Genomic DNA, 12,624 nt, shown 5'->3' with positions numbered 1-12,624 from the left:
TTAGGTAAATATATTTTGTTTAGTCTTTCTAAAAAAGAAAAAAAAAACTGCCTATGGCTATTTGTTTACATCTCACCTTACCCAAAACAGGATTTGCAACGACAAAGACAGGCATAGGAACACAGCAAAACAAAATATACTATTTGCATCACCTTCAAGAACAAAGACAGAAGTGAAACTGGTATCTCTAACACATGCAGGTCATTGAGTTCTTTACATTTTGCCAAAGGTAGACCACACAGCATTTGACTCCAAGGCTTCATTTATTCACCCACATTCCCCATTAATAATACAGCAATGGTTTGGATTTTTTGTTAATTTTAATTTTTTTCAATCTTTTTTTTTTTTTTCCCCATAAAGTGTATTTTGAGAGAGAGAGCATCAGCAGGGGAGGGGCAGAGAGGGGGGACAGAGTCCCAAGTAGGTTCCATGCTACCAGCGCAGAGTCCCATGCAGGGCTTGATCTCAATGACCGTGAGATCAGACTTGACCCGAAACCAAGTGTTGGAAGCTTAACCAACTGAGTCACCTAGACGCCCTTAATTTTTTTTTTTTTTTTTTAAGAGAGAGAGAGAACGACTGCACCCGTGTGCAGGGGAAGGGCAGAAGGAGAGAGAGAATGTTAGCAGGCTCCACACCCAGCATGGAGCCTGATAGGGGGTTCAATCCCATGAACCATGAGATCATGACTTGAGCTGAAATCAGACACTTAACGAACTGAGCCCCCAGGTGCCCTTTTTTATTTTTTGAGGGAGCATGAGTGGGGGAGGGTACAGCAACAATTCTTAAAGATAAATCAGAATCTAGGGAGAATTCTGATACAGCCTGAGAAGCAATGATTTGGAGATTAAACTTCCCTTTAAGCATCTGCAATATACAATTCATCATCTCTACCAGGCCTAGAATTCAAATTTGCTGAAATCCAAGGAACATAACTAAGACACGTGTCTCAACACAAAGTTACCTTTTAGTACAAAGTATTAAAAGTTAGGGAATTTCTCCCAAAAGACATCAGTGGTTTTAGAATAATCAATCTAAATAATTAATTTAGAAGAAGTAGCCCTTATTTATAAATGAAGGTTGGATTTGTTGTCAATGAAGACCACTTCCTCTTCTTTTGGATGCCTGGGTGGCTCAGTGTTAAGTGTCCAACTTCAGCTCAGGTCATGATCTCATTGTTCATGAGTTCGAGCCCCACATAAAGGACTGCTTGTCGCTGTAAACATGGAGCCTGCTTTGGATCCTCTGTCCCCCTCTCTCTCTGTGCCCACCCCCTCCCTCATGCTCTCTCAAAAATAAACACACACACACAAAAAGATCACTTCCTGTTCCTGATAGTAGAGCCAGACCAAGCCACGTTAACACCCTCTGTCTTTTACAGAACGTATGCATTTAATTTGATCAAAATCAGCCCAGTATCACCAGGGAACAATTTTTTTCCCTAAAAAGAGAGGGAGGAGGTGATGGCAGATAACACCTTTTTGCACCCCTCCCTTATCCTGACCCATGGTTGTAATTTCTGCTAGAAATCAGAATGTATTAACAATTAACTTACTCCAAAAGACCCAAGAGGGCCAGTGGCCATTTCTGCTTTGACACATTACTAGCACCTTCCGCTACACTTCAATTTTACTGCTTACAGCTTTAAATGTGTATAGTATGATTTAATTACTCTAAAACATGTAAAATTAAGAAACTACTTTAAGTAAGATTTACATACAACAGAGATAATTTTTATAAGCCCTTTTCATAATGGCATATTTATACTTAGAGCTGGACACACAAGGTTTGTTCCTGAAGTGACAATTGAGTTCCTGACACAGTGGCAACCATTCTGATTATTTCTATGATAGTAATGAGGAATTAAACTTTCAATCTGTACTTTCAATGACATTTTGATTCTTTAACAAAGTATCTTAAAACTGCAATATAATTTTGTAATGTGTTGAACAGTGTCCCCTCAAAATTCATTTCCACCTAAGACCTCAGAGTTTCCTCACTTGACAACAGGACCTTCACATATCTACTTAGTTAAGATGAAATCATACTGAATTAGCACACACCCTAAATCCAATAACTGGTGCCTTTGTAAGACACACACACACTCACACTCTCACTCCCTGAGAAGGCCACGTAACAAAGGAGGCAGAGATGGGAGTGAATAAAAGATTGCTGGGAGCCACCTGAAGCTAGAAGGCTTCTTCCCCAGAGCCTTCAGAGGGAGCATGGCCATGCTGACACCTTGATTTCAGATCTCTGGCCTTCAAAAGTATAAGAGAATAAATTTCTGCTGTTTTCATCATCTAGCTTGTGGTACTTTGTTATGGAAATTCTTGGAAATGAATAGTTTCCTACATTATCCTCAATGTTCTCAAGTGAACTCCACGACAGATTTCTGTTTTAGGAGAGAGGTAACTTTTTTATAGATGGCAAAAAGTCAAGCAAATGTTTTTTTTAGATTCTTCCCCACAATTACCTGAGTACTGTATTTCTGAACTTTGGCTTTGTGAAAGTCTTACCAGGAAGCCTCATTTCCAGATATCCTCGCACCCTACTAATAAGATCAGAAGGAGGTCTCTCTCCTGACTGCCCTGTTCCAGCTTCATGCGTATGAATATCCAAAAGCAGCATCTCATTCAGCATGACCTGACGGAGTTTTGGCGAGAACTCTGTTACCAACTCCAAACAAGCAGCAAACAACTGTTTGGCGTGGGAAAAGTCCTAGAGAAAGAAAGAAATCACTGGATTGCTTTTCCTCTGGAATCGAAAAATGTGCATCTTTGTGAGAACGGAGCAAAGAGAAGGAGGATTAATTTAAATGGTTAACACCGGATCTTGGAAAGAGGCCAGATTATCTTTATCATCTGTGTCACTGATTTATTCCAATACTTAATTCTTTTGTAGTCTAAAAAAAAAATCCGTGGAATTTAAGAAACAAAAGAGATGAACACAGGGGAAGCGAAGGAAAAATAAGATAAAAACAGAGAGGGAGGCAAACCATATGAGACTCTTAAATACAGAGAACAAACTGAAGGTTGCTGGAAGGGAGGTAGGCAGGGGATGGGTTAAATGGGTGATGGGGATTAAGGAAGGCACTTGCTGGGATGAACATCTGGGGTTATATGGAAGTGATGAATCACTGGGTTCTACTCCTGAAACCAATACTATACGTGAGCCTAGGGGATACGACATTGCTCAATGCCCTCTTAAAAAGTTTTATATAATATTCACTTCCTGATATAAGTGGTATGTTAACTAATTTGAATTTAAATAATTTTTTAAAAATATCCAATAAACAGCATAAAAATATGCTGTATTATCAAACTAGTTTTATATAAATGGTAAAACCAAAAAAACTTTCACATAATTATATACACATCACATACATACATTTTATATAAGCTACACATATTACATATACATAATGTATATTATATACCTATATGCCTATCTTATACATACGAGCCATACGTGTTATATACATATATAGAATACACATAAATTATACATCTTCTATACATACGTATACACAAAATCCATATAGATTCCATGACAAGTACCCTTCTATACCTAACCTATCAAGAATTGGATCTTATACTCTTCAACAAGGTTTTACATTCTAGAAAAATTTTTTAATGTTTATTTTTGAAAGAGAGAGCATGAATGGGGAAGGGCAGAGACAGAGGGAGACACAGAATCTAAAGTAGGCTTCAGGCTCTGAGCTGTCAGCACAGAGCCCAATGCTCGAACCCACAAACCGGGAGATGATGACCTGAGCCAAAGTCAGACGTTTCGCTGACTGAGCCACCCGGGCACCCCAACAAGGTTTTACATTCTAAAATCTCTGTACACGACCTTAGTCCACATAATTGACTAAAAAATCAAACTCACTACAATCCAATCCCTTTCTTACACGTCCGCTTCTAATTTCTCCGAAGAGCAGTCTTTGTTCGTTCTCTCTCCCTCCCCACAGTTTTCTCCTTTACTCCTACCCCCATCACGATGAAGAAATAGCTCCCACTAAACAAAGACCTTCTAACTGTTCAACTGACTAAACACTCTTTAGTTATCTTACAGAACCCAGGGGCTGCATCCCTGTGCTGCCCACTCCCTTGTGCCTGACATTCTCTCTATTCCCCTGGCTATCACGACTCCACCTGTGTCTGGTCCTCATACCCATCCTGCCACTGTTTCTGGGACACAATGTCGTATCCCCTAGGCTCTGTATATTCTCCCTGGGTGATCTCTGATGTCTCCCAAATCTCTATATCTAGCCCAGACCATTTCCCAAGCTTCAGGCTGTTTCCAACTGCAGGCCCAAACTAAACATTTTAAAATGGATAATCAGTCCTTCAAAAATGTTTTTCTACATATTCACAAGCTGGCAGAAACCTAAGCAGAAATCTGAACATCTCTCTCCATTCTTTTCTCCCTCTTGCCTTCCACAGCACATGAGGAAACAATCAATTCTAGATTTTACCTTCTTAACATCTGTCTGTTCACTTCTACCCTAACACTTGTGCCACTTACTAGCTGTGTGACCTCAATTTATTACCTTTGAGTCTCTGATTTTTCACCTATAAAACTGAGCTAACACCTTCTACACAGTTGTGTGTGTGACCAATAAGTCAAAGAATAAATATATAAGAAAACTGCAGAACAGTCTCCATGCTCAATAAATGTTAGTTATTTTAGGGGTGGAAGGAGAAAAGGGGCTAATGGCATGCCCCATTATAAACTTTTCAACAGCTCACTACTGTCTAGAGCTGTACGTTCCAATATGGTAGCCATGAGCTACATGTGCCTACTGAGCATGTGAATTGTGACCAGTCCAAACTGGGAGGTGCTCTGAGCATAAAACACTGGATTTTGAGTGAAAACCTAGCACACCCATTTAAAAAAAAAAAACAAAACTCAATAATTTTTATATTGCTTATTTGTTGAAACAATAGTTTAGATATAGTGAGTTCAAATGTATTAAAATCACTTTTGTACTTCTAAAAATGTGGCTACAAGAAAATCATAAATTACATATGTGGCTTGCATGGCACTTCCACTGGACAGTACTGGTCTAGAAATAGTGCTCAAACTTTAGCATGCATCAGAAATTACCTGGAGGGCTTATTAAAACAAACTGCTGTGCCCCATCTGCAGTTTCTGATTCAGTAGGTCTAAGTGGGGTCCAACATTTTGCGTTTCTAACAAGTTCCCAAATATAGCCAATGCTGCTAGTGTGGGGGTCAGACTTTGAGAACCTCTGGTTTACAGCACTATCTACAAAAGGTTCTTTGTTCAACGCCCTCTCAAAAAGTTTTATATAATATTCACTTCCTGATATAAATTTTTAAGCTTAGAAGTAATTTTGGAGGGATGCCTGGGTGGTTCAGTCATTTAAGCATCCATCTCTTGATTTTGGTTCATGATCTCACGGTTCATGGGATCAAGCCCCATATCGGGCTCCTCGCCAGCAGCTCAGAACTTGCTTGGAATTCTCTCTCTCTGCCCCAACCCCGTACACATGCACTCTCCTGCTGTCTCACAAAATAAACTTTAGAAAATAATAACAATAAATAAAAAGCATTGTTTTAGGAAGAGTTTAAGGAGATGCTAAAGTGTAGTACAAATACTTTTTGAATAATGAACTACATTATTTTTATTTTAAAATACACATGCCTTTAGGGATAGATCTAACAAAATACATGCAAGATTTGTATGCTGAAAATTACCGAACTTAACAAGATAAGGACATAAATAAATAGAGGCCTAAATAAATGAAGACCTATACCAAGTTCATGGACTGAAAGACATAATATTGTTATCAATTGTCTCCAAATTGATTTATAGATTCATTGCGATCTGAATCAAAATCCCAGCAGGCTTTTTTTTTTTTTTTCCCAGTAAATACCGAAAAGCTGATTCTAAAATTTATATTAAAAAAGCCAAGGGGAGGGGCACTTGGCTGGCTCAGTTGGTAGAACATGCCAATCTTCATCTCAAGGTTATAAATTTGTATAAACTCTACACATTTGGTGTAGAGTTTACTTAAATAAAATCTTAAAAATAAATGAGAAAGCAAAAGACCTAGACTAGCCAAAATCATTTGCAAAGGAAGCCTTGACAGCACTTGGTTTCAAAACTTACTATAAAGCTAAAATATGGCCCCCCTTTTTTTTTTAAATATTTAGAGAGAGAGAGAATGAAAAAGAGAATGAGAGAGAATGAGAAAGAGAGAGAATGTGAGAGAGAGCAAGAGCGAGCAGGGAGGGGCAGAGAGATAGAATCCCAAGCAGGCTCCACACTCCATTCGGGGCCAACACAGGGCTCCATCTCAGGACAAGGTCATGACCTGAGCTGAAATCAAGAGTTAGACGCTTAACCGACTGAGACACCCAAGCACCTCTCCCTCCACCTTTTTAAAGTAAGCTAGAAAAGGGCAATTGTGAAAAAAGAACGGAATGTGAAAAGGAAAAACAACAGGACACATGAACCATAAAGAGTTTTTCAGGCAGATCAATTTTAGGAAAGACAAGAAAAAAGGCTGGATACCGCTTCCCTTAAAACTGTAATGTCTAATGGGCACTGAGGAGAGCACTTGTTGGGATGAGCACTTTGTGTTGTATGTATCCCAATTTGACAATAAATTATATCTAACAAAACCAAACAAACTGTGATGTCTACACACTTGACTTCTAGCTAGAAGAGTGCTCATCTAGAAAAACCAACCACCTTAGCAATGCTCACGGGGTCTGTACAGGCTACATCTTATTTCCCCTTCTAGCCTCACTTACCAAATGATACTCTTAACATCAGCTTACTGCTTCCGGTCCCCTTGTATACCATCCTATTTCTTATCTTTGAGCTTTTCCACATGGTGCCATTCCCCCCCTTTACCTCGCTAACTTATTCATGCTTCGGGCTTTAGTGCAGGATTTCTGCTGGAACTAAATTTGGAAATGCTATTAACCTGCCTATAGAATTTACTATACTATTACTCGTGCAATTTTACCATCTTGTATCATTTAACATTTCACTTAGGTCTCAACTTCCCAAACAGTTACAAACTCCTTGTGTAAAATAAACTACAAAAGTAATCTTAAGGGATTTTGTTTTGTTCTTACAGCCTGGAACACAATTTTACTAAGTTAATCCTAAAAGATACACTAAATAATTTTCATGGTCTCAAGGAATGGAGCAGTATCTGTATATCCAAGACCACTTTGGTACAGTTGTGAGGGTAGAGGAAAAAGAACCAAAACACCTTTTAAAATATCCTTTAAGAGCAGGGAGAAAAGACCCTTTAGGCCTAGGGCTGTATTTTTAAGATCAAGGAAAATATAGGAGATTCTGATTCCTGGGTTTCACGATAAAATTGATAAAGCATATTTTAACCAGTAATTGACATATGCTTTTACTCACCTTAACAGTACTGCAGTGTAAACCTTTGGCCAACAGAATGTAAACCAAATCTCTTGTTAAATTGTCTTTAATTCCCAGGATGACCCCACTATAAACAGAAGGTACTTCCCACTAGAAGAAATAAAAATACATAAATACACATGCACACAATACACACACAGAAAGCCAAATCTAGAGAAGAATCTTTCAATCATCTTCAATCACATTTAAAATAATCATGCAAAGATCACTTTCACAGAAAAAGGAAAATGACAGCTCTAATGAAATGTTAATCAAAACAGACATATTCACTATAAGCCAGTAATAAATTAAATGGGTTGGAACTTTCTAAAGGATAGTCCACAGGAAAAAAGAAGGAAAAAAAGCACGAGGACTATATATTAACTTATGTGATCCTCACCACAACACTATGAAGTAGGTACTATTAACCTCATTTTACAGATAAGAAAAGTGAAGCACACAGATGTCAAATTAACTTGCGCAAGATTGATTATACAGCTAATAAGTATAGAGGCTGGGATTGAAACTCAGGCATTCAGATCAGAACTCCCTCTATGCTATTCTACTTCATCTATAAAATGAGCACTAACAATGTCAACACTAATGATGCCCAACACTAATGTTCAGAGAAATTTTTCATTTCACTGCACTTTTGTGTTCAAATCCCATAAAATATACATGAATGCCCGGCTGCTTTTCTCCTACATTTTCAGCAGAGCGGTACGCAGTGAGTTAGAAGTACCGCCATACTTCTCTCCTGCATACACGGACTCTTTCCCTGTAGCTTTAGCTCCGTTCCACTGAAATGGTGTTCGAAAAGCTATCTTCATCCGCACTTTGCATGCAGGAAAGGTTTTAAACACATAACTTCAGAATCAGGTAAATACATTAGCTGGGAATTTTTAAATGAACAGGTAAAGCCAGAAATGCCCTATAAAAAAGTTTTAATGAATCGGTTCCAACCTTTAGGTTTTAGACTTCAAGAGGGCATTAATAAAAACAAAAATACTCTATAAACACATAGGAAGTAGCAGCTACAGACTGCGTAAATATACCTTATACATACACTTACAGCTGTATTTAAAATATATGGAGATGCCACGACAATATAACAAACTTATTTTTAGAGGTTACGGATTTAAAAGTATCCTTTTTGACATTTTGTATTTTCTCCAACAATGGATGTTCAAAGTGTAATTATTGTCATGTAAAGGTCCTAATATTGTTGACAAATAGGGGTCTTTATTCTTAAGAAGTTCAGGGAATAACTCTTCTATTAAATTACATCAGAAAAAAAGAGTAACTTTCTTATCTGCTGTTGACAAAGCGTTTCTAACCTTGTTAGACACTGTCCAGAACTGGCGCTCTGAAGTCATACCATGTAATTCAATTAAAATCTGTCGAATCCTCCAGGGATCCACTGACAATATCAGCTGATGCTCCAACTGACCAATGTTGACACTTGCTGAGGCTAAGAAAGAAAGATTTGTTTCAATATGACAATTCAAAGGAATCCTACAAATATAAGAATAATTTGTTGAAATTGTGTTTAAGTATTTTATCTATAAGTGAAATACCACTCTCATCTTGAGAACTCAATATAGAGAATTTAATATAGTATAAATTATATATTAATTTTATCCTCACATAGAAAAATGTAACAATATGTATTAGGTCTGCATTTAATAAAGATGACACTATAAACGAAGACAAAAATTAGTAGTAACTGGGGGGCGCCTAGGTGGCTCAGCTGGTTACGGGTCTGATTCTTGATTTCAGCTCAGACCATGATCCCAGGGTTGTGGAATCAAGCCTTGCATCGGGCTGTAGGCTGACAGTGCGGGCCTGCTTGGGATTCCCTCTCCCCCTCCCTCTGCCCCTCCCCTGCTCACTCAAAATAAATAAATAAACTTAAAAAAATAAAATCAGTAACTGGCTATAGAAAGAACTAGGTGGGCTACATGGAAAAATTCACTTATGTAGATAGTCTCCTACTTTCAAACATAATGTGTTAACAAAAGCATGTATAAATATATTTTCATTTTAATAAATATTCTCTCAGTCACCCCCCCCCCCCACTCATGCTTGCTCTCAAAAATAACCAAACGTTAAAAAAAAAAAAAAAAATTTTTTTTAAAGGGTGGGGAGGGAACCTCGCGGGCTCAGTCAGTTAAGCGCCTGATTTCGGCTCAGGTCATAATCTCATCGTTTGTGGGTTCGAGCCCCACATTGGTGCTGAAAACTCGGAGCCTAGAGCCTGCTTTGGATTCTGTACCTCCCTCTCTCTGGCTCTCCCCCACGTGCGCTCTGTCTCCCTTCCCCTCCTCAAAAATAAACATTAAAAAAAAATTTTAAACAAACCCTAAAAATGTTTTTTAAAGGGAGAGGAAGAGAAGGAGGGACTGCCTTCCCAGAGAAACCAAAAAGATCATTAAAATCCCTAATTACAACTCAACTTTCAGATAGTCTTCATTAATCCATCCCCAGCATTTTAGGTCTAATGTCATTTTCCTTTACAACTGGTCAACCAGTTTAAATGTAGCGAGGTTCACAGCAGCTACAACTCTGTTTTGTTAAACTGACTGAATTCGGTCTCATTTATATTAAGCTCTAAAGCTTGTGTTTCTTATTAACAAATAGCACTACGTTTTCTACTTGTATTTGTAAAATAAAAGCAAAAAGAAAAAAAAAAATCATCAAAAAAACAAGGTAACAAATGGCAATGTTGCCCAAGTGGAAGCTTAGCCAGCAGATCACAGTGATGCAGGCTCAAATCCATGAAAGCCTGTACTTTCCCTGAGTCTCAGGACTCCCCTCCTAGCTCTTAATTGTTTTTAATTTTGAAAAAAATTTAATGTTTATTTATTTTTGAGAAGGGGGGGGAGGGCAGAGAGAGAGGGAGACACAGAATCTGAAGCAGGCTCCAGGCTGAGCTGTCAGCACAGAGCCCGACAAGGGTCTCAAACTCATAAACCACGAGATCAAGACCTGAGCTGAAATCAGATGTTTAACCAACTGAGCCACCCAGGCACCCCTCCCAGCTCTCATTTTACCTCCAAGAATGTATCAGCAATAGAACCTTGGTCTATTTTCACCAACTAAAACTTTTGTATATCTAGGCCTCAATCTCCATTAAACACAGACTGAGCAGCATCCCAGCACTTCACTGCTTAGACAGAAATAGGACTACAGAAGACTGGTAAATTTCAAATTAATTATGGACATAAACATAAACTAAAACACATGAGAGGGCATCCTCAAATACACTGAGGGGCGAATATAACAGAAGTGCAAAATGTGCCAACATTTTTGCTAGCAGACTAGAGAGCTAACCTGGGATATCATAAAATGAAGTTACAGGTTTAATGCACAGATTTACTCTAGGGGATCGCTTCCTCATCTGATCAACAAGTAGCTTTCGTTCTTCATCTTTCAACAATGTAATGAAAAGCTCATGTGAAGAAATCATGAAAACATACTGCAGATCTTCCAACCCCAGACACACATTCCTAGATCAGTAAAAATAGTGTAAAACAAAAAAAGTTTATAATTTAGTTTGGGAAAAACAATCATATTAACGAATCTTTATTAATAAGCCATTTAACAAGCTACCATTTCATAAACTATGTAACAAAATTTGAAACAGATTTAAAAATTTTTTGGTCCTAAAATTGTGATGTCCATGTCACGATACACAAAAAGAGTAACAGAATTCTAAATTTTGTGTCACTATACAAATCTGAACTTAACTGGCTCTCAAATGACTGCCTATTTATAAGACATGCAGGACAAACACAAAAAGTAACAAAAGTTATTTTTCTCAGAGGACTAAATTCACATTAAGGAGAAAAGGGCACTTACTTTAGAAAAGCAGCCATGTTTCCTTTCAAAGAATCTGAAGCTTTTTCTAAATTTATTGATCTTGAACACACCTAGGAATTTGAGTAATTTTTATTTGAATACTGGCACTTTTAAAAATGCACGCTACAGTCAGAAAAGCTTCGATTTAAAAACAACCAAATATTCCTTCTTCACCCACCTATCAATCACAGATTTAGTTCAGTAATTTAAAAGATGAGACTGTGAATTAAGAATCATCATGGGGAAAGGGAGTGGAATGTGATCATTTCAACAACTGCTGTCATTTCTATGAAATAAAGAAGCAGCTATCTAGAATGGTATAGAGTTCTCCCAGAATGTATAAAGTACACTAACCAATTATATGAGGTGATGAACTCTGCAGCAGCTCCAGTCAGAAAAGTGAGAGAAGATTCATCTTAGAGAACTGAAGGATACGTAATGGCTAATGTACATAGACCCAACAATTAAGAGTAACCAAGGTTTTAAAATAACCAGTGAAATGAAAAGAATAACAGAAACTAGTCATGGAAATATTAGTTATTTACAAATAACAGTCTCGTAATATTCTGAGTTTATTCATCAGATTAGGATTTCTCCCATAGATTACTTACAAGAAGCCAAAATAAAGCAATAAGTATCAAAGTCCCTAACCTAAGGAAATTGTCAAATATTCTCTAACATGTTAACATAAAAAAATAAATCCTAGAATGTTCACAGCCGCATTATTCGTAATAGTCAAGAAGTGGAAATAACCCTAAAGCCCATCAACTGATGGATACACAAAATGAACAATGAATAGTATATCCACTTAATGGAGTATTATTCAGTCATAAAAAATGAAGCACTAATACATGCTATAACACGGATGAACCTTGAAAACATTTAGTAAAGAGCCAGCAAAAACAAAAACAAAAACAAAACACCACCTATATTTTTGTTTATATGAAATGCCCAGCATAGGCAACAGGCAAATCTAGAGACACAAAAGTGGATCCGTAGATGCCTGAGGTTAAGGGACTAGGAGAAAATGAGGGACAACTGCTAACAGGTAAGAGATTTTGTTGTGGGGTAGAAGAGGGAGGATGAAAATGTTCTAAAACTGAGGTGGTGGCTGTACAAATCAAGGCACACACTAAAACATCACTGGATTGTACACTTTATTTTTTTTAATTAAAAACAATTTTTTTAATGTTTATTTGTGAGAGAGAAAGAGAGAGACAACAAACGAACACGGGGGAAAGGCAGAGACCAAGGGAGACACAGAATCTGAAGCAGGCTCCAGGTTCTGAGCCATCAGCACAGAGCCCAATGCAAGGCTCAAACTCACGAACCACGAAATTATGAGCT

The 12,624-nt window shown here is 37.7% G+C and overlaps 1 protein-coding gene across 2 annotated transcripts in view; it reads right to left on the bottom strand.

Annotated features, from left to right (window-relative positions):
• The window catches only part of INTS8 (integrator complex subunit 8), a 52,456-nt gene that overhangs the window by 20,696 nt on the left and 19,136 nt on the right, over positions 1–12,624 (bottom strand). For both annotated transcript variants that reach the window (XM_060610926.3, XM_078441575.2), the window contains 5 exons: positions 11,278–11,348; positions 10,750–10,925; positions 8,754–8,887; positions 7,417–7,527; positions 2,520–2,721 (listed from right to left, as the gene is read on the bottom strand). In XM_060610926.3, the coding sequence (XP_060466909.1) occupies positions 2,520–2,721; positions 7,417–7,527; positions 8,754–8,887; positions 10,750–10,925; positions 11,278–11,348 (694 nt within the window). The remainder of the gene's footprint in view (positions 1–2,519; positions 2,722–7,416; positions 7,528–8,753; positions 8,888–10,749; positions 10,926–11,277; positions 11,349–12,624) is intronic.

Source organism: Panthera onca, chromosome F2, assembly GCF_046562875.1.
Source record: "Panthera onca isolate mPanOnc1 chromosome F2, mPanOnc1 haplotype 2, whole genome shotgun sequence".
Classification (NCBI taxonomy): domain Eukaryota; kingdom Metazoa; phylum Chordata; class Mammalia; order Carnivora; family Felidae; genus Panthera; species Panthera onca.
The sequence above is the reverse complement of the archived record's forward strand: the minus strand, read 5'-3'. Positions and strand labels throughout refer to the sequence as shown.